This window comes from Dendrobates tinctorius, unplaced genomic scaffold, assembly GCF_039654945.1.
Source record: "Dendrobates tinctorius isolate UK_male_01 unplaced genomic scaffold, ASM3965494v1 ptg000022l, whole genome shotgun sequence".
In the NCBI taxonomy this organism is placed as follows: Eukaryota; Metazoa; Chordata; class Amphibia; order Anura; family Dendrobatidae; genus Dendrobates; species Dendrobates tinctorius.
This window is the reverse complement of record NW_027361690.1, coordinates 112,072,278-112,094,586: the sequence shown is the minus strand read 5'-3', so window position 1 is coordinate 112,094,586 and position 22,309 is coordinate 112,072,278. Positions and strand designations below refer to the sequence as shown.

The window sequence follows — 22,309 nt, the reverse complement described above, 5'->3', positions numbered from 1 at the left end:
GTAGTTCTTTCTGCCATCTCGCCCGATTTGAGACGTGCTCTGGAAGAGTTCCAGGAGGACAAACCTGAGCGTTGTCCCAGTGGAAAGTTGTATGTTCCTGACCAGTGGAAGAAGAGAGTGATGTCTGAAGTGCATTGCTCTGCTTTGGCTGGTCATCCAGGTATTTTTGGTACTAGAGATCTGGTGAGTCGGTCTTTTTGGTGGCCCTCCTTGTCTCGTGATGTCAGGAATTTTGTGCAGTCCTGTGGGACGTGCTCCCGGTCTAAATCGTGTTCTCGCTCTAGTGGGTTGTTGATGCCTTTGCCTGTCCCCAAGAGGCCATGGACCCATATTTCAATGGATTTCATCTCTGATATGCCTGTCTCTCAAAGGATGACTGTTATTTGGGTGATTTGTGATAGGTTCTCTAAGATGGTTCATCTTGTACCACTCCCTAAGTTGCCATCTTCCTCTGAGTTGGTGCCCCTGTTTTTGCAACAGGTGGTTCGCTTGCACGGGATTCCTGAGAACATTGTATCTGACAGAGGAGTTCAGTTTGTGTCTAGATTTTGGAGAACTTTCTGTTCCAAGCTGGGAATTCAGTTGTCCTTCTCCTCTGCTTTTCACCCTCAGACCAATGGGCAGACAGAGAGAACAAACCAGACCTTGGAGTCATATTTGAGATGTTTTATTTCCGCTGATCAGGATGATTGGGTTTCATTTTTGCCCTTGGCCGAATTTGCTTTAAATAATAGAGCTAGTTCTGCCACTTTGATGTCACCTTTTTTTTGTAACTTTGGGTTTCATCCTCGATTTTCTTCAGGGCAGGTGGAGCTGTCTGCCTGCCCAAGTGTTGACACTGTGGTGGAGAGAATGCACCAGATCTGGGACCAAGTGGTGGATAAGTTATCTCTCTCCCAGGAAAAGGCCCAGCGGTTTTCCAACCGACATAGGACCATTGGTCCCCAGTTTAAGGTTGGTGATATGGTGTGGTTATCATCAAAAAATATTGCTATGAAGGTGGCTTCTCCTAAGTTTAAGCCTAGATTTATTGGACCTTACAAAATTTTGGAGATTATTAATCCGGTCTCTTTTCGTTTGGCTCTTCCTGGCACATTTAAAATCCATAATGTGTTCCATAAGTCTTTGTTGAAGAGGTTTGTTGAATCTGTTGTTCCGGGGGTGGCGCCTCCAGACCCCATATTGGTTGAAGGTAACGTGGAATATGTGGTAGAGAAAGTACTGGATTCTCGTCTGGCTAGACGGAGACTCCAGTATTTGGTTAAGTGGAAGGGTTATGGTCAGGAGGATAATTCCTGGGTCTCTGCCTCTGATGTTCATGCCAAAAGATTGGTGCGTGCCTTTCATCGGGCACACCCTGATTGCCCTGGTGGCGTGGTTGAGGGTTCGGTGACCCCTCCTCAAGGGGGAGATACTGTTGTGAGTTAATTTTCCCCTTCATCACTGAGGCCCGGGGAACTCCCTCTTCTGGTAAGGAAAGGTAGTGAGCCTGATTATCAGACACCTGAGACTAATGATGATGACTGGCTGAGTGGAGTCACAGACTGGATATAAGGCTGCCTCGCCCATTCTGCCCTGCGGGTGATTTCTCTGTGGACTCCTAGGACACCAGTCTGATTCCTGCTCTCCTAAAGCTAAGTTTTTTGCTTTGCCTGTTGCATTTGTGTTTAGTTTTTGTTTTCCTTTCTTTTCTGGATTCTGCCATTCCCTGCTGGGGTGAGCTGAATCTCCTTTTGCCTGTAGCTCTGTCTTCAGTATATGCCTGAGTACTGACATAGCTTTTTGAAGCCTAGCGTCTTCAGGGCATTTTTCACTGTCAGTCTGTTGGCTCTTATTTTCATAGGGTTTTTCACGGATTGCAGACAGCAGCCTTCCTGTCCTTTTCTATATAGTTAGTTTGGGCCCCGTCTTTGCTCAGCCTATCTTTCTGTCTATGTTTGTGTTTTCATCTTGCTTCACTGTCATTATTTGTGGGGGGCTGCCTTTTGCTTTGGGGTCTGCTCTGGGGCAGTTTAGATTTCCCCTTTCTTTCTTTAGGCCTATTTATATCTCCGGCTGTGATCGAGGGGTCTAGGGCATCGTAGGAACCCCCCACGGCTACTGCTAGTTGTGTTGATAAGTTCAGGGGTCTGCAATCCGATAGCTGCCAACTTCTCTGGTTTTCTGGACTTAGCTAGCATTTCTGTTTTTGCCTCCTACGGTGACTCAATCATAACAGAGAACACAGCACAGGAAGGAGAGACAGACAAGGGGGATAGCACATGGGGTAGACAGGTCAAAGAAGAGATCACAGACAGGAGAAGTAAGCACATGGGGAAAGAGAGAGTGGATAGGTGGGTGAGCACATGAGGGAGAGATTCTCAACGCTGCAAAGCCTGCCCCCATCATGACATTACCGCCCTCCCAATGCGATAGCATCGGGCCTCCATCTAGTACTGTATGATTCCCAAGTTGTGGGACATGACAATACACTAACCAATGTGCCTTAATAGAGTTTTTCAGATAACATTTTTTCACACAGACTGGGTGTGTGTGAAAAAGATTGCAGATTGAAGCACTATTCTCTTCTGAGTCTTGGATGAGATTCACCCTTTCAGGTCTAAGGGTTCATAAGCAAAATCAAATCCCATATAGGTCATCTGTGTAGCATCCAATTTAAACATTGCCATTATTAACCTAAGAAACTATATTTAATCATGTAAACTGTTGATGTATAAAATCGGATGTCACACGGACATAAAAAATGGACACATGGATGAAAATCATCCAATTTTCTTGGATAAAACTCGGATGAGTTTTCATACACTCATCTGACCCCGGCTTTAAGGCTGAGTGCAGACGGACTTTTTGGCCCTGCAGATTTTTCCACGCAGAATTGAAGAAATCCGCAGGTCAAATGACCTGCATTTTTCCTGCGGATTTCTTCCATTTTTCCTGCGGTTTTCTTGCGGTTTTTGTGCGGTTTTCCACTGCGGATTCTCCCCTGCGGATTTGGAGACTGGGGAGATGGAAAACCGCACAAAAGAAGTAACATGCTGCGGATTTTGTACCGCAGGAAAACCGCGCGGAAAAATCCGCAGCGTCTGCACAGCGTTTTTTTTTTCATTGAGTTCTATGCTACTGTACATCACAATGCGGATATGCAATGTTTCTGCGCGGAAAAATCCGCTGCGGATCCGCTGCATATCCGCATCGTGTGCACACAGCCTAAGGTTTTCTCCCAGGTGTTACAGCTGCATGTACTTCTATGCCATGGTCATGCTTGGGTTGGGAGAGCAACCGGCCTGTCCCTGTATTTCATTGCAATTCATCTTCAATTTATATGATTATCTAACTCTGCCCTGAAATACAGTGCTGTGGGGTACTTGGTACCTGGCCGGTGGCAGCGGGATGTGTCACGGCAGCTGTGACCCGGTCCGTGGCCCTGGGCGCCCAAATCAATGGTGTTTTGTAGGTAATGGAATGGAATAGTTCGTGTCGCCACTTGTGGTGTATGGCAAGCAAGATGTTAAGCCAACGCTGCGTGCAGATCCTCTGGGGCTGATGGTGTGTTGCAGCATAGATGGTGTAGCTCCCCATAGGTGAAGCTGTAACCCCAGGGCAGTGTACTGGCAATAGATGAGAATAGGCGCAGGCGGTGTGAGGAATGCTGGTACCCAGATGTAGCGGTGCTGACAGTGTTAGCGCACAAATGAATGGAAGACACCAGGGCTTGCAGTTTCAAAGCTTTACTCACAGTCCGTGGTACACACTGGTGCCTACCCCCGTGCCGTGTCCTCCAGGGCAGAGACTCAATGAACCTCCCGGGCAAGTCAGGATTCTCCTCTCCAACACTCCGCCAACATGTACCTCTCCTGAACAACTCCTCTATTGCGCCTTAAGGTGTGAAGAGCTCCAGTACCGTGGTACTCTGGAGTTCCTCCTGTCAGATGTTCCTAACAACTCTACTTGTATGGCAGACAGCTGTAGCCTCTCTCGGGGACTCCCTTCTCCGGAGTCCTGGCTCTCTATTCAGTTGCTGTTGTGCCCCAAGTCTTAGATGGGAGTAGTGCATTTACAGCCAACTACTCCACCGGTGTCTGCTGCAGAACCATAAGTGTCCATACAACCTCGGGGACCCTATAGGCAGGGTTCCTCTTCCAACCTTCGTCTCCTCTCTGTTCTCCTACTCCTTCGTTCCGCACTGTTCTTTCTCTCTCTTATGGAAGCTTAGGTTGTAGTTCTACGTCTTTCTCCTTCTGTTCCTCTCCCGTGCCAGCTGGCTCAGATCACTGAGGCAGCTGCAGCACTCCTTCCTCCATCCCTTCTTCCAGGGATCCCCACTCCTCCCGAGTGGCTTCCTTCCTCACTGACCTTCTGTCAGACTGAACTCGTAATTCTAAACCTTCCCAACCTTTTATATGGATCTCAACTCCACCCACCTCCCAGTACATCCAGTGTTCCATGCAGGGAACCACCAAGGCACTCCTAATGTCTAGGAGGAGAGAGACACCTTAATGTGGTTGTGCAGAACTACCCTGTTGTGTGGGGTGCGAGTGTTGGAGTGTGGAAAGGAGCCCCCAACTTACCTAGGTGGTGGGGCACTACACCTTAGGAGAAGATGCAGTACCTCTGTGGCGACTGAGCCTCAGGGGCGCCACATAGACACTAATAAGTAAGGGGCCATCTCCCACTACCCCATAGATCAACTGATTAAAGGAGGCTGTAGCGCATCAAAAGTAGCACATCTTTATACATTGTGATGAGACCATCACCAAGAAGTTGCACTCCAAAGAACTTTATTCCAAAGTTTTCATATAAAAGCATAGACAACCGACAATAGAAAAAATGGCAGTAATAGGAGAGGTCACAGACACCGGTGTCTGGGACCTCTGCTATTGCTGCCATTTTTTCTATTGTCGGTTGTGTATTCTTTTATATGAAGATTTAGGAATAAAATTTGTTGGAGTGCAACCTCTTGGTGCTGGATTTTTTACTACTTATTAGATTTTCCTGGGATGACAGCCATGCACAAAGTGGACAGGTGAGCTGAAAAAGACTTTTTTTCATTTACTGACGTGACCATCAGCAAGTCTCTCTGACTGACTTACCACCCTCCAAAATTCTTTAAAACTCATATTTAAAGTACAGGTAATATGGAAGTTGTACAATATACTGTACGATTCAGATGTTCATATACAGTGGGTAAGGAAAGTATTCAGACCCCTTTAAATTTTTCTCTCTTTGTTTCATTGCAGCCATTTGGTAAATTATACAGTGGGTCGGAATAGTTTCTGTACCCACTGTATACCTCCCGCAGAATCACCAGCTTTCCAGGTGTGTCTCTTACATGTTTCTCTCATGTCTAGGATGGCCACTAATTCAAACAGCTTCAGCAGCTGTAGCTTAGAAGAATTCCAGTATTTTATCATGAAGACCGGAGCTCCGTGCCTCATGATTCATCCTAACATGAAGCCTTTGGGGAATCCGTCCTTGTGTGGAAATAAAGTATTGGATGAGTGGGAGGCATGTGACTGTGGAACAGAGGAGGTCAGTAATCCGATCAATCGGCAGAATCCCATTTGTAATCCAACTTGTAATCCCATTTGTATAGATCAGAAGTGCCAGTGACAAGAGGCCACTCGGTTATGCCTTCGCTGATGACGTCAGAAGATAGTAACATAGACCCTGATTATAGCCATCTACAATTAATATGCAGTAGTGCAGTGCGGGCCAAGTGTTGTGTGAACCAAAGGTCCTCGTATTCATGAGTGGAGGAATACGGATAGGCGATACTGAATATGTTTATTTTTAATTTTTTTTTAAATTAATTCTTACATTTCTTTATTGCTAAATAGAGAATAGGAAGCTGGTTGGATTTTTAGTTTTTGTATGTTTTTTATACTTTTAAAAACTTTTTTGAAACTTTGTTACTTTTAATATATGAAAGAAGCATATCCTTGTCCTATATACTGCAGTATTGCAGTATATAAATAAAATCACGGCCTTCTTTGAAGCCCAGCCAGGCACAGACTGGGGCTGAAATTCAACCCTGGCATTTGAAATCACACAGGCCCATGCCGTCCCAGTCTTCAAGCACCAGATGGGATATATTACTAATATTACCCTGGATGAAGGAAAGCAAGATTTACTACAAGACCAATATTTCTACTGATATCCGTGGCCTGCTGGGGAAAGTGACGGAGTCAGCGTCACATCTGTTAACAGTATGGGTGTCTTGAGAACACCGATTATTTTAACAACGTAGCAGACAAGGCAGCCCACGACCAGATAGGCCCTTTTGGCATTTGTCAGAATTGCCAGATGGCCAGTCTGGCCCTGAGCCCAGCCCTGCAGACCATAGGCCATCAGCTGCCATAGCAATCCATGGGCACGATCACCCAAAGCAACGCTTTAGTGATTGCTAGCAACATGAAATGGGTTATAAGCAATGATCATAGCTTAGCTTTGATCGCTACTATTACAGCCAGATGCCTACTGTATAACATAGGTGGCATCTGCTAGCTACATTGTGGGCTCTGCTCCTAGGTTCCGTTCTGGCATATGACCTGTATGTATGTCATCCGTCGGGAAAGATTTAATATATTCTTTTTTTTTCTTAATGAATGGCACAAAATTGTATTGATTGGTGCTGTGGCAAATTGTGTAACTTAACACAATTCAAGAAAAGTTAAGGCTTGGACAGATCTGTATGAACCACAACCCAGGATGATGTTTATAACATATCATATCAAGTGAAGAATCACTAATAGTGATGAGCAAACGTGCTGGGATAAGGTGTTATCTGAGCATGCTCAGGTGTTTACTAAGTGTCTCCGACAAGCTCAAATAACATGTTCGGGTCCCCGCACCTGCAACTCTAGCAGCTTTTGGACAGCCGCAACACCAGCACCCTAGCATGCTAGGAGCACCTTCGCTCATCACTAATCACTAATCATTAGTTTTTTTTTCACAGGAGTGTAGAAGAGACCCCTGCTGTGACCATAAGACATGCACTCTGAAGCCAGGTGCCATATGTGCCAGTGGAGCGTGCTGCTCCAAATGCGAGGTAGAAGATACGTGTTGTAAAATGTTATTTATAACAATTATGTAATAGATTATTATTTGTCTCCCAGCCTAAACATTACATTTCTGTTTATCTCTTTTAATTTATGATATCTATATTACAACCTGCACTAACGTTTCTTATACATAACTGTCCATGTTTACTTAGTTTCTTCCATATGGGACACTATGTAGAAATAAATCAGATGAATGTGATTTACATGAGTATTGCTCTGGAAAAACCGCCGTCTGTCCAGAAGATGTCTTCCAGCAAAATGGCAATCCATGCAATGACGAAAAGAGCGTTTGTTACTATGGGAAGTGTCAGAATGTCGATTTGCAGTGTGTGCAATTCTTTGGTCCAGGTATTTCATTGTCATTTATATTAGATAATACTAATTTATTTGTGTCTGACACAGTCGTGTTAGCTGCTCTTGCTCCTGTTATATTTAGATATGAATAGAAATCTTGATGCCAGGGCATAGCACATACTTTATACGGTATTTTTATATGTGTGTGTGGGTGTGTATACATTGTGACACTGCGATCACTAGCAGGTTGGGGTATACTCGCTTGGTAGTGATAAAACAGACGGCAAGACTGTCTTTCCTTAAAAGTTTATGTGGGTTTATTACTCCATAAGCCCAGCAGCACAAACACAAAGTAAGCAGCCTTCAAACCTGGCAAAACAAAACAATAGTTTCCATAACAAGGCTCTGCTCCATCAGGCCCGTGGCCACCCACACTTGGTTAAAGTCCTGTATTTGTAACAAACTGCAGGTACTGAGGATGTCGCCATGGATCCGAGACAGACCAAGAGTTAAAGGTTTATTTACAGGGATTTTCTCTCCATGCAGGGAGGAGCAGAAGGGGGTTAAATTTGACAGTGTAAACTGTAAAGCAGCACAATGGAACTGAAGAAAGCAATAAAACAGCAATGCAGCATTGAAACGGTTAAGCTCAGATAATTATAACTTATCAGTCCTGGGAAAGCTTGATTGAAGAGTCTACTTCTCCCACATTGGCACCGACAACAGCGGCGCTTGCAGTCGCTAAAGTCTCTACTCTGAATGAAGTTGGGGCCTCCAGGGGTTAAAGCAAGAAGCAGGTAGACGATGCGAACCTGAGTCTCCCCTGCTCTGAGTCTCTGTATGATACCTCGCCTGTCTCTCCACAGGAACAATGCTATGCACACAGTAAAGTCTCTTTACCACACTCAGGGGCTCCGACTTGTCACTGCGGTCCCCGGGACTGTGCGCTCATATCACTTTCTCTTCACTGTCAGGGGGAAAGTCTCCTCTAGTCACTGAGGCTACCGAGTCCACGTACGGCGCTCTCAACGTCTCCTCCTTCAGTCTCTCTTTGGGAGCGCAGTTCTGCAGCCTGCTCTCTGTCTGGCGTGCTCTGCTCTCTGTCTGGTGCGTTCTGCTTTCGCGCCCTCACCCTGCACAGCTTCCTGTCCACAGTCTCTTTCCATTGGTCATTGCCCCCCCACAGTCACATAGTTCAATTGGTCTGGGCCAGAAAGTCTTCCCCAGCAACCCTGCTGTCTGGCTAGGTGGTTCTGGACACAGAGCAGGAGAGGTAACCCCTTTTAGGCTCTTCTTCCTCTTCACCCCCTTACATTCCCCCTCTCTTTTTGCTCGCCATTCCACGGGTGAGATTTTCTGCAGTTCCCGTTGACAGTCTTCCAATCCCTGAACAATTTGTTGCCAGACGAATTGGTCTTGGTTATAGCAAATGGGGGTACACCGGCAGTGGAACGCCCAGAGAATCGCAAATCAGAAGGAGCGGCCGTGTCAGCTGTTGCGGGAGGAAAGATGGCCTGAGTTGCTCCCACTGGGTTGGCAGTTTCAGGCACCAGCCTCCCTTCTGTGTCCCTTGGGGGAATTGGGAGTCTTCCTCATCTTCAAAATCAACATCGATCAATGGAACTGCCTGTGGGGCAGTAGGTACTTCTCGTTCTCGGTTAGGATCCCGAGACAAACATGGCCCTAACATATTTCGGTGCAACGTACGAGTGGGGGCTCCCTCTTCTGTTTCTGGCTGGACCTCATAGATGGGCCTTTGGCATTGACTTGACGTGTCACCCTCTATGGGCCCTTCTCCCAACAGTACTCTAATTTGTTATGAGGACGCTTTTCTCTCACTAAAACTCGGTCTCCGACCCGTAGAGTTGTCCCCCGTAGAGGAGTGACTTAAGGATGCTCCAACTCCTGTAGCCTGTTCCGTACTAGTCGATGGAGAGTCTGTAGCCGACGACGGTGTTCTCGAACCCAGGAGTACCCCCTCGTCCGTGGGTAGTCCTCCTCGGGCTCTAACTCCAATTCAGTCATCTCTTTTTTGGGCCGTCTGAAGATCAGAAAGTATGGTGTGTAGCCAGTGGTACTGTGCTTACGATTGTTATACACCCATACCAATTCAGGGACGTATTCGGGCCATCGTGCCATCTTCTCCTCCTCCAGGGTCCTTAGTAGCCTGCTGTTCGGGTGATTTGGCCTGTTCACGGCTCTAGCACTGCTGACAGACTTTTTCCACCACACTCCTCAGAGTGGGATGACAAAACTGGCGCTGCAGCCATTGGAAGGTCTTTTCAGGGCCAAAGTTGGCTCATTTCTCATGAGCCTCCGTAGCCACCCAGAACATCAAGAATGAGGGAATCACTGTCTGCCAGATGATGCTGAGTTCTGACTGCAAAAACATCTTCTGATAAAGGATGCCATCCCGCAGCTGGAGCCTTTCCCATTGCCGTAACATTCGAAGCATTTCATGTGATCCAGTCCTCCTCTCATGATGGCTGGGCGTCTGTTTAGACATGACCCACCGTCTCAACCGGGCTGTTTCCTGATCCTCCTGCTGCACTCGGACTCAATCATTGTGGGGTTGTTCCATTAAACTTGCATGAGTCTCCTCCTGTTCTATCTCCCGAGAAGCCGCCACCATCCTGGCAGTTCCTCCAAATTCTGGGACTTCCACAGCCTCCAGCTCTTCATCCCGATTAGGCGCTGGCCTACGATAATTTACTCGGGAAAGGGCATCAGCATGGGTATTCTCTGCTCCTCTTTCATAGGTGATCTTGTACCGGAATTTCACCATCCGAGCTACCCAGCGTTGTTCTAGCGCCCAGAGCTTCGCTTTCTCCAGATGAGCTAATGGATTGTTATCCGTGCGAACGTGAACTTCAGAGCCAGCCAGGTACTCCACAAATTTCTCTGTCATTGCCCATACTAACGCCAACAACTCCAGCTTGAAGGCACTGTAGTTATCTGGGTTCTTCTAAGAGTCATGCAAAGACCGACTTGCGTATGCTATAGCGCGTTCTTTCCCGTCCTGTATTTGTGACAGTACTGCTCCAAGCCCCTGCAGACTCCCATCAGTATGCAATATGAATGGTTGAGTGAAATCAGCGTAGGCTAGTACGGGGGCCTCTGTCAAAGCTTTCTTCAAGGCTTGGAACGCTTCTTCCTGGCGCTCTCCTCACTGTACTTTCCTGTTTTTAGCACAGGAGGGCACCCCTTTCAGTAGCTCGAGAAGAAGATTTGTGATGCGTGTAAAGTCTTTTATGAAGCGTCGGAAGTATCCTGTGAGCCCCAAGAATGCACGCACATCCTTCATGGTTTTTCGGGTAGTCTCTCTGTCTGGCACCGGTGGACTGGACCCTACAGCAGGGGTTTTCTTGGATTAATCCATTTCTTCACGATCTGCTTAATTTCCTTCTTCAAGTCTTCCACCCTTTGGGGGGCAGCGGCCGTGGTGGCAGCTACCTCATCGCTCCGTACCTTCCCCACAGGCACTATCATTCCCTGCTCCTGCTCGCATGTGCGCGTCTCACTCCCAAACTCAGAGAAAGTCATGCCTGGCTTTATCAGCATGCGCTCTCGCAGGGCCTGCTTCATCATCACGTCACTCAAGCCCATCACCAGCTGGTCTCGTAGCACAACGTCAATCGGCCCTACGCCTATGCCGTCCTTCCAGACAGTGGCAGTATGGAGTTCCTGCAGGGCATTCATAAACTGCGTCACGGTCTCCCCCTCGCTTTGAACCCGGTGAAACAGTCGCATGCGCAGCTCCCCTACGTCAGTGGGGTCTCCATGCGTCTCCTCAAGTATGAGTAGAACTTTGTCCAGGGTATCTCTCGCCTGTGGGGATCTAAGCATAACAGAGTCCCATGCCTCCCCCTCAGGGTCATCACTGCTATCTCTGCCTCCAGGGCCGGCGTCGTGGGATGCATCCGCATCATCCCTTAGATGCTCTCTGTCCAACTCCACAATATAGAAGAGCAGAAGGCTAGCACTCGACTCTTGTGGATATGATGGTGCTAATGAACGGAGCCAGTGATCCCATAAATAGTAGAATATATAATCACTGCACTCATAGAGGTTGAAGAGGTTTGCTTCAAGTGAATCGTTTATTACAGCTGATAGGTGAACTGACAGGCAAAAATTAACTTTTCGGCCAGTTAATGGCCTTGATCACAATGCTGCTGAAAATAAGTGAAAGAAAACAATAAATCATGCAGAAAAGACAGAAAATATATACATATTTACATATATAACGAAAATGGGACGCCCTCACACCCAGGACTGTGGGGTACTCGGTACCAGGCCGGTCTCTCAGAGGGGAATGTCACAGCAGCGGTGACCCGGTCCGTGGCCCTGGGCACCCATTGTAAAAGGGGGATTGTGACCAAGTTTGTGAATAGATGATTCGTGACGCCACCTGTGGTGTTCGGCAATGAAGATGTTAAGCCGACGCTGCAGACAGATCCTCTGGGACAGATGTGGGGTGCAGCAATGATGTTATAGCCCTCCACAGGCAGGGCTGTTGTCCCAGGGCAGAGTAGGTGTAGTGACACTTAGATGGTGTAGTGTACGGCGCAGGGAATGTAGCCGTGCTGGGCAGGCGGACGCAGGAATGAATGGAGGACACCAGGGCATGTAGTTCCAAAGCTTTACTCACAGTCTGTAGTGCCCGCTTCTGTGCCGTGTCCTCCGGGTCAGGGACTCAGTCAACCTTCAGGCCAGGTGAAGCACTCCTTTCCAACACTCCGCCAACATATGTGCCTTTTCTGAACGTCTCCTCTCTAGCGCCTATGATGAAGTCCTCTCAGTACTGAGTTACACTGGAGTTCCTCCTTTCTGATGTTAACTCTACTTGTATGGCAGACAGCTGTAGCATGCTTCGGGGACTCTCTGCTACCAAGTCCCGGCTCACTATCGTTGCTGTTGTGCCCTCAAGTCTTGTGTGGGAATAAACCATTTACAGTTTCCTATTTCTCCAGTGTCTGTTGCAGGACCATTAGTATCCAAACAACCTCGGGGATCGGGCCCCGGCCTTGCGCTTAGGCTTGGAAGGGATTCTTCTCTAAACCCAATTCCACAGTCCTCTTTAACTCATCACGTTCTGTACTAATCCTTCTTTCTTATGGAGAATCAGGCTTTCTTAAATATCTCTTTCCTGTGCCAGCAGACCCAGGTCATTGAGGCCTGCTGCAGCACTTCCATCCATCCATCCCTCTCTCGGGGATCTCCTTACACAGGTCCGACCTCGTCAGACTCCTGTGACTAACCCTCTATCCTATCTTCTTCCCTCTCTCTTCAGTGCAGTCTAAGCTCCACCCACCTCCCAGCACTCTTCGTGTTCCAAGCAGGGAGCCATGAAGGTTGCTCTGCTACACTACTGTGTTTGTGTGGGATCCAGGTGTTGGAGTGTGGTCAGGTGTCTCCACCTTACCTGGATGGTGGGGCACCACACATCAGGAGGAGGTGCAGTACCTCTGTGGCGACTGAACCCTCAGGGGCGCCACAAAAACATGTCATGGCAAAACACAGAATACAAGTATGGGAGCATGACTATAGGTTACCAATGAAGGTATAGTTACTTTACCATACATACTTTAATTTTTGTACATATTTTAATTATTATACAAAGCATAGAGACAGCAATGGCAAAAGGCCTGGTAAAATTGGCAAGGTCTTGTGGATGCATATCAAGAATCTCAGAGGTTTGTAAGAACTCAAAATAGGACATACCCTTTGAAAATATCTCTCAAGTTTACAATACAAGCGATCAATGGAGACGGTTGATGTAGAAATAGACAGAAAATTCCTGTTGAAATTGATAAGGAACAGTGAGATAGCGTTTTGAGCAAGCATAAATCAAACACTGAAGGTTCACAGGATGGATGGTAGGAATAGCTTTGTTATAAGCAGTAGAGAGTAACAGAGAAGTCTCCAGGAGAAATGGTTAAAAGGAGAGACTATCAGGGAGGGAAAGAAGGGAGAAAACAAAAGGAAAAAAAAAACATGGAAAAAACATATGGAAAAAATATATTTACCACAATAGGGGGAATGGTGTATAGGGGACAAAAGGTGACAACACACTGGTTGCATGTGATTTTTGAGTGAGGTAACTGTAGAAGGGGAGAAAAAAAATGTCAGAATGAATGTGGATAAATTAACAGGTATATATAAAATTCTAAAGAAGATTATTGGCTCACTTCTTAAATTGATAAGGTTGTGCATGCAACCTAAATTGTGTCATGGAAACAGCTGGATGGCGCTGTAGTAGAAGCAGATGGGTCGCCCTCCCAGGGCTGCGGGGTACTCGGTACCGGGCCCGATGAGCTTCAATGGGAGTTGTCACGGCAGCTGGGACTCGGCCCTTGGCCCTGGGCGCCCATTGTAAAAGGGGGGAAATGTTCAGTGTGCTTATGATGATTAAATGCGTCATGACGCCACCTGTGGTGTTCGGCAATGAATGATGTTAAGCCGACGCTGCAGACAGATCCTCTGGGACAGATGGTGTGGTGCAGCAATGATGTTATAGCCCTCCACAGGTAGGGCTGTAGTCCCAGGGCAGAGTAGGTGAAGTGACACTTAGATGGTGTAGTGTCGGGTGCAGGGAATGTAGCAGTGCCGGGCGGGTTGACGCAGGAATAAGTGGAGGACACCAGGGCATGTAGTTCCAAAGCTTTACTCACAGTCTGTTGTGGCACAAGAGCCCGCAGCCGTGCCGTGTCCTCTGGGTCAGGAGCTCAGCCAACTTCCAGGCAAGATGAACTACTCCTTTCCAACACTCCGCCAACATATGTGCCTTTTCTGAATGTCTCCCTCTTAGCGCCTTTAGTGAAGTACTCACAGTACTGAGTTACACTGGAGTTCCTCCTGTCAGATGTTCCTATGAACTCTACTTGTACGGCAGACAACTGTAGCCTGCTTCGGGGACTCCTTGCTACCTAGTCCCGGCTCACTATCGTTGCTGTTGTGCCCCCAAGTCTGGTGTGGGAATAAAGTAGTGACAACTTCTATTCCTCCTGTGTCTGCTGCAGGACCATTAGTATCCATACAACCTCGGGGACCGGACCCCGGCTTTGCGCTTAGAACTTGGGAAGGGTTCTCCTCTAACCCTGGTCCTTAGTCCTCTTCTTCTCCTCACGTTCCGTACTAATCCTTTCCTTCTTATGGAGAGTCAGGCTTTCTATCGGTGTTCCTTCCCTGTGCCAGCGGACCCAGATCACAGAGGTCGGCTGCAGCACTTCCTTCATCCATCCCACTCCGGGGATCTCCTTTCACAGACTGACCTCATCAGACTCCTGTGACTAACTACTAAATCCTAAACCACTTCCCGCTCTTTTGGTGCAAAACTAAACTCCACCCGCCTCCCAGCACGCTTCGTGTTCCAAGCAGGGAGCCACCAAAGGGTGCTTTGCTACATTACTATGTTGTGTGGGATGCAGGTGTTGGAGCGTGGTCAGGTGTCTCCACCTTACCTGGATGGTGGGGTACCACACCTCATGAGGAGGTGCAGTACCTCTGTGGCGACTGAACCCTCAGGGGCGCCACACAGACATCAGTGGCTGTTATGGGGGTGCTGGCATGTATTAAGCCAGGTTCAGATAATCTGGTCACCGTTGTAGTATAGGCTGGAAGGCCAACAGGAGTATGCACATGTGAGGGGAGAACAGAGGTAATCAATCCTTGCAAGCGTGAACATATAGGGTTACTTATCTTGTAAGTCGTAGACCTGCTCACATCCAATGGTGGTAGCACAGATATAGATGCAGGTACTGCTGTATCACAGGAGCGTTCTTGGGCGACGCAGCTGCAGAAGCCCGCGTTAGTGGACGAGTGGGAGACGCAGGCACATTAAGTGTCTAAGTGTGGGAGAGCTGGGGCAGAGAGAGCTGCGCTGCCATAAATGGTCGTGGCTGGTCATGAGACCGGTAATGACGTCGGACGCCCGGCCCATGTGCAGTAGAATTGTTTAACCTCCGACGGTGTGGCTGTGATTAGTTTGTTTAGTGTGTTGACATAGAAATGGTCATATGACCGGGAGTGACGTCGGATGCTAGCATCTGCGCAATATACAGGAGCAGCAGGCAGCAGGCAGGATGTATGCACATTGTGGTCTGGAATGTACAGGGTACACATATAATAAATGGATATCATTATGGCAGTATCCTGGTGGGTTAAACCAAGATAATGTTATGACAGGGGATTTGTTTTATATAGAATGAAAATAAGATATATGGGAATAAGCAGTTGATAGTCATGAAATACATGGAGAAAATGAAATACACAGAAAAAACAATAAAACAGGCAGACAAAGTAGGAGTCCAAACTAAAATGAAATAAAAAAGACGAGAAGTATTGTGCCACATTTCAAAAAATCCTCAACAAATGTTCCTTTGACATCATCCTACTGACTATAGAGTAACTTCAGGAAGCTATTAAGGACACTGAAGAAAAAGTGGCAAGTATTGAGACTCAACTTACATCTACTCTCAGTAGCACTGAATTTACTACCCTCAAGAGCAAAGTGGACGGACTCACTCTTGTCTACACATCAAAGGACATTGGAAGAAAGAAAACGTACTAAATTTCAGTCTCTAAAGTCTCTACTCTGAATGAAGTTGGGGCCTTCAGGGGTTAAAGCAAGAAGCAGGGAGATGATGCGAACCTGAGTCTCCCCTGCTCTGAGTCTCTGTATGATACCCCAGCTTGTCTCTCCGCAGTAACAATGCTACGCACACTGTGAAGTCTCTTTACCACACTCAGGGGCTCCGGCTTGTCACTGCGGTCCCCGGGACCATGCGCTCGTGTCACTGTCTCTGCACTGTCAGGGAGGAAGTCTCCTCTAGTCACGGAGGCTACCGAGTCCACCTATTCACATACGGCGCTCTCAACGCCTCATCCTTCAGTCTCAGTCCCTTGACGGGGGGTTCTCTCTTTTGGGAGCACAGTGCTGAGGCCTGCTCTCTGTACTGCACTCTCTGCTCTCTGTCTGGCGTGCTCTACTCTCTGTCTGGCGCACTCTGCTTTCATGCCCTCTTTCTGTCCACAGCCCCTTTCCTTTGGTCAGTGCCTCCCACGGTCACATGGTTCAGTCCGGGACAGAAAGTGTTCCCCCCGGCAACCCTGCTGTCTGGCTAGGTGGTTCTGGACACGGTGCAGGAGAGGTAACCTCTTTTAGGCTCTTCTTCCTCTTCACCCCCTTACATATTCATGCTCGGTCTGGAGCCAAATACATACAGTTCCCCAGGCTCTGGGATACCTGCTTAAGAGTTGCTCTTCAGGTTTCTCAGCCTGGCTTCTTACAGGTCCTGTCAGTAGCCCGGACCCTCCTTCCTGGACTAAAAGGAGCACTTACCAGCTCCAGTCTCACACATGGGCATTCCCCTTGTGCTGCAAACAGGTAGCATATAGGACCTTCCTGATGATACAGTAGCACACCCCTTGGGGGTATGTGGTTAATCAGTGCCATCCATCACTTCTGGATAACCCCAAATCTAGCCCTTTACTAAGAATACAGGCTTGTTGGACTACAAACCCCAGCAACCTGTCCTGGATTCAGATCGCAACAGACTTCTGTCTGTGCGATATGCACGTGTTCCTGCGAATACCACTAGCTGTACATCACAACATATAGATATATATTATATACATACACATTTCCACCTTTAATGTCACCCCTGATCTGTACAAATCCATTGAAAGACAAACTGAAATAAATTTTAATGTGAGAATAATAAAAAATAAAGCTAAAATAATGTGGTTGCATAAGTGTGAGCACCGTCTCAGTGATTCTGTAACGCTGAGGATGAGCTTCCAAGAGTGGACCCACTGGATCATGGTACCGAAGCCCCCTGGGCGAGCACTCCAGGTGGAACCAACCCCTATACAGGGATCGTTAGGGGCAGGCCCAAGGGATCTAAATACCACGAATGCCGGAAAATAGGTCGGCTCAGGGAATAAGGGAAAAAACAGAGACCAGTAGTACAAGGACAGGAAACAGAGACCAAAAGTACAAGGACGGGAAACAAACAGGGAGTAAAGGATAAGGGGAGAAGGAGATGGTAGCTAGGGACAAAACTCAGGAGAAGACTGGAACCAGGGAACTGAGCTGGAGGAGAAGGGCACCGGGAGCGGACTGAAGTAACAGGCACTGCAGGAGACACAGAAGGAAAAAACAATAATGAGCTCGGGAAAGACAAGCACCAAACAGACAAATAATCAGACGCCTCAACTAGGGAAGGGTGGCCTGAAATACCTGGTGCACTCACCTCATTGGGCCGGAGGAGCTTCCAGGTCAGGGCACCGCCGCAGTGAAAGGACCTGAGGGTGAGCGCGGCCGGGACCTAAGGCGCATGCGCAATGTAGGAATCCCCACAGCCGTGTATGAGGCCGACGGCGCAGAAGGAACGCGCTGCAAGCGACGAGCATGCTGGGACGCAGGCTTGGAGCGGTAAGTAGTGGAGGGTCTAGCGGGCTCAGCACTCACCGCAGGGAACCGGGTGACCGCAGCGCACGCAGTTGGGAAGCACTCGGCCTCAGAGTTAACAGATTCTGATTAATTCAGTATAAATTGTAGCTGTTCTAGGAGGATTTTCCTGACATTTTCTTATTTGCATTTTACAGCAAAGGTCACGGTCAGTAAACAGCTTACAACACAGCAAAGGGATCTCATTCTAGAAAGTTACTTAGACAGGTCATAGCAGTCTTAAAAATGCATTTATATAACTCATAGATATTCTCTTGATATCAGCTGCACATACTGGTGACTTTGTGCGGTATGCAGGCTATCAAGATTTCCCAGTATTTTCCCTTGTGCAGTTATATGATCGTATGTATCTGATTTACAAACTTGCGGTTTCTTTCTGATTAGAGGCATTTTGCTTCTCTCTATATAAGTTAATTGAAAGAAATCTGAGTCTCGTTGGCAGGTGACCACAAGTCTGCAAATCATATACATGCAGTCATGTGAAGGCCTGATTGCACTGGGAACACATAGAGTTAATGACATTGATATGCGTGCGTTACAAAGTGTCCTTTTGACAGATGTAAACCAAGCATTTCAGATATTTGTGGCATATCCAGAGCAGCAGCAGTTTATGAAACTTTCATAGAAGTGAATGGAGAGACCTCTCTAGCACAGTGGCACGAGATAGGATCCTGCTCTGCTCAATTCGTGGAACCTTCATTTATCAGACATATTCTGTAGACCATAAATATCTGAGATGGGGAATACCCATTTAATTTACACTACTAACAGCATAAAATGAATATGTCACTTTATTGTTAACTTAGGCCAATTTGGGACAATCTTTTGCTGAGATTTCTAGATATCTAATTAGAGGCCTCAAAGAAAACCTGTTGTTTTTCTCAGCTTCAAGAAATGCAGATCTAGAATGCTACGAAGAGCTAAATGTCAGAGGAGATAGATTTGGAAACTGTGGAGGAGTCAAAGGATTTTATGGAAGTTGTCAACCGCAGTAAGTAATGACTATTGGTAACTCATTTTTTTACATTTGCCCTTTTTAAGAAAGAAATATTATTCATATTATTAATATTGATGGCTGTATAAAGAGATGTTCCCATCCTAGACATTTATGACACATCCAGAAGATTCTCACTTATTGGGAGATCCACACTAACAGACTTAAGAAACTTAGGTCATGGCTACAATATGGTGAGTTGTGGTGCCAGGAATTGTCTGGTGACCCCTGTTCTCCCAATGTGTGAGGATCCTAGAAATGAACCACACATATCAGATATCCTATAGGTTTGAAATAAATGCCTAAGAGGGTGTAAATGATAACCCTTTAAAAATTGGTGAGTAAGGTATGTAGTTTCTCAATGTACTGAATGGAGGATTAGGAGAGGGGTGAAACATAATGGAACATAATGGAACTAGAGTCTAAAAATCTAAAAAGATTAGTAATACCCTAGTCCAGTCGTCAAGTCAGAAGTCCATGTCTCTAGATCAAAGCATTTCAAATTTTTTTCTTTTCTCTGAGGAGCGTGACAGTGCAGGGTTCATATAATCAGAAGAGGTGCTGGGGATACTGCAAGCGGCGGTCGGTGGAGATGCAGTAGTAGGTTTGCATAGGGTCGCCATCAGGGCATTACTGCCCTGACTGGTTTATGGGGCCTGAAGAGCAGAGGGGGCCCGATGTGGACCCCCTTCTCTTCTGCTCACTGGGCCCCAGCGGAAGGATTCTGCTGGTGCAGCAACTGAACCTTTGTCCGAGACGCAGGTTCAGTTAAACTCTATTGTTGTGTGGGCCCGCACGGCAATAGTTAAAAGCCGTCAGCCAATCGGAGGCTGGCAGCTGACGTCCACACGCACGTCTCCGGCATATGACATCATTGTCATTCGCCGGCGAGTCCACGCTTCCAATGCCTGAAGGGAACATCGCTGCTGGACCGCGGCCAGGTAAGGAGAAATTTGTTTTTTTATTTTTATTGCAAGCGGCAAGCCTCAATATGTTTTGATGGCAGTATGGAAACACATGGTGCAGGCTCATAGTACAGGATGGAGACATGGTGCAGGATGAAGACATGGTGCAGTATGAAAACACATGGTGCAGGATGAGACATGGGTCAGGATGGAGGCAGATGATGCAGGATCATGGGGCAGGATGGAGACAGATGGGGCAAGATGGATACAGATGGGGCAGGATCATGGGGCAGGATGGAGACAGATGGTGCAGGATTATGGTGCAGGATGGAGTCATAGGGCAGGGTGGAGACACAAGGTGCAAGATCATGGCTCAGGATGGATACGATGGAGACAGATGGGGCAGGATCATGGGGCAGGACCATGGGACAGATGGGGCAGGATGGGGAGATCATATGAGGCTAGATGGGACATCACATAGGGGCAGAATGAATACTCATGAGGGCAGGATGGGAGAACATATGGAGCCTGAAATGAGACACACGGAGGACAGGATGAGGGATAATATTACCAAAGGGGCTAATTAAGGGATGTTATTACTGCAGTGATGTATTTATTTTATATTTTGAGGATACTGTTTTAAATGGGGGGGTCCTGTGCAGAGAAACACTATGTCACTTTTTCTCTTCATCTGGTATAGTGTAGAAGTTGGGAAAAATTAAGTAATGTGCTCTGCAAGCAGTGCTCTAGATAACTGTTATTTCCTGCAGAAACGAGCCCTAGCTGGAAGAACTGATGGCGGTCTGTATTGGATGAAGATGAAAAGCGAAAATGAAGGACTTCACCTAGAGACGTCACTGTTGAGTCAATGTGTTACCTGTACACTGACACTATACACTGTCTAATATATACAGATGTCCTGTGTGCATTGTCACCAGTGATCACTGTATTACCTTTACACTGACACTATACATAGAGCTCCTGCATAAAATGTCACCAGTGATCACTGTATTACTTGTACACTGACACTGTATACAGAGCTCCTGTGTATGTCATTGATCACTGTATAACCTGTACACTATACACTATACACAGAGCACCTGTGTATAATGTCACTGGTGATCACTGTATTACCTATACATGGACACTGTGTAAGGGGTGTACCAAGATTATGTGATGCTCCACTCTCCTTTCTCATGTTGGTGTTATAATGTTGGTATATTATATATATGTATATGTTTAACTAGGGAAAGTGCAGTATATAAGTACAGTAGGTCCACTAGATGTGGACATATTAGTAGTAAATAGTTAACATAGGAGGGCCTGAGAGCCCAGACAGGGCGGGTGGACTCCATAATGTTAACTAAGGAGCTCTGCTCATCCAGGGCCTGAGAGTAGTGAAACAGAAAAGAGAAGGAATGCAGGATAGCTACGTTATGAAGACCGTCAGCTACATAGGCAGATGCCTGAGTGTCGGGGGCGAAATGGACCAGGAACTCTTAAAGCTGGTCAGACTAGTCATACGGATAGCTGCAGTGCTGGGAAGTACGGTGCGACCCAACAGCGCTCCTAAGGAGGCAAGGGATAGCACAGGGACAGAGAATGTCAAACTGTGTAAGGAACTGTGTGCTGTATCCATATGTGATCTGGATGAGCTGTGTCAAGTGTTGAGTAAAGTTAACTGTTTTAAGCTGGAACTGGACTCTGCTTGTCTTTATCAAATTACTGAAGAAAGGAACCCACACCGTCTCAGGGAGGACCCTGAGGGCTAGTCAAGTGAGTCAGAGGGACTTTGTGTGTTTGTGGCGGGTGGCCAGGGTACGCCTAAGCAGCTATCATCGCGGGCCACAACTACGGCACTGCACCCCTCACACCTGCATACTAAGTATAGATCTCCTGTGTATAATGGCACTTATGGTGATATTAGTATTGCTATTATTCGGTCACTATGTGGTGGTAATGTGGTTCAGCCATGGTGTGGCTGTATTTGTTCCTTTTATGTGGTATTATAGGTCACTATGTGGTGGTAATATGGTGTCTGGTCATGGTGCGGTGGTATTTGTCATTTGTATGTGATATTATTGGTCATTTTAAATATTGAAAAATAAATAAAAATATACCTAAATTGTATTGCATATTTTAACAAATGTTTAATAGGTTAGAGTAGAGTAGGGCCCGGCTAAAAGAGTCTACCTTGTTGTGGTGGCAAATTAAAAAATCTTTTGGCCAAAACAAAAAATGCTGGCTATGTTTGTGATCTGGTGATGTGAACTGTTAATGTGTGATTGGTGAGAAGTGGAGTTTTTCAAAGAGAGATCAGTGGGACTGTGGACAGTTCGAGGGGTGGATGCAGGGCTGGGGTGGAACCTGGGCGGAGTCTCAATGTGGCCCCAAAAATTTAGCCAGTATGGGGTCTCAAAATTCCTAGTGGCAGCCCTGGGTTCACATTTCTCAGGTTCCGACTGCCACAGACTAACTACATGGCAACTGATCTAGGGTCCTGCAAGTCTTTTTGGTCAACTGTAAAAGAGACACATTTAGGCTGGGATCATACAACTGTCGATTTTCTCATGCAAGAGAATCG

The 22,309-nt window shown here is 46.9% G+C and overlaps 1 protein-coding gene across 1 annotated transcript in view; it reads left to right on the top strand.

Annotated features, from left to right (window-relative positions):
* Positions 1-22,309, top strand: part of LOC141084354 (disintegrin and metalloproteinase domain-containing protein 9-like) — a 135,152-nt gene that overhangs the window by 80,593 nt on the left and 32,250 nt on the right. Inside the window, exons 12-15 of the mRNA XM_073569048.1 lie at positions 5,349-5,529; positions 6,956-7,048; positions 7,214-7,409; positions 18,712-18,817. Coding sequence (XP_073425149.1) covers positions 5,349-5,529; positions 6,956-7,048; positions 7,214-7,409; positions 18,712-18,817 — 576 coding nt within the window. The remainder of the gene's footprint in view (positions 1-5,348; positions 5,530-6,955; positions 7,049-7,213; positions 7,410-18,711; positions 18,818-22,309) is intronic.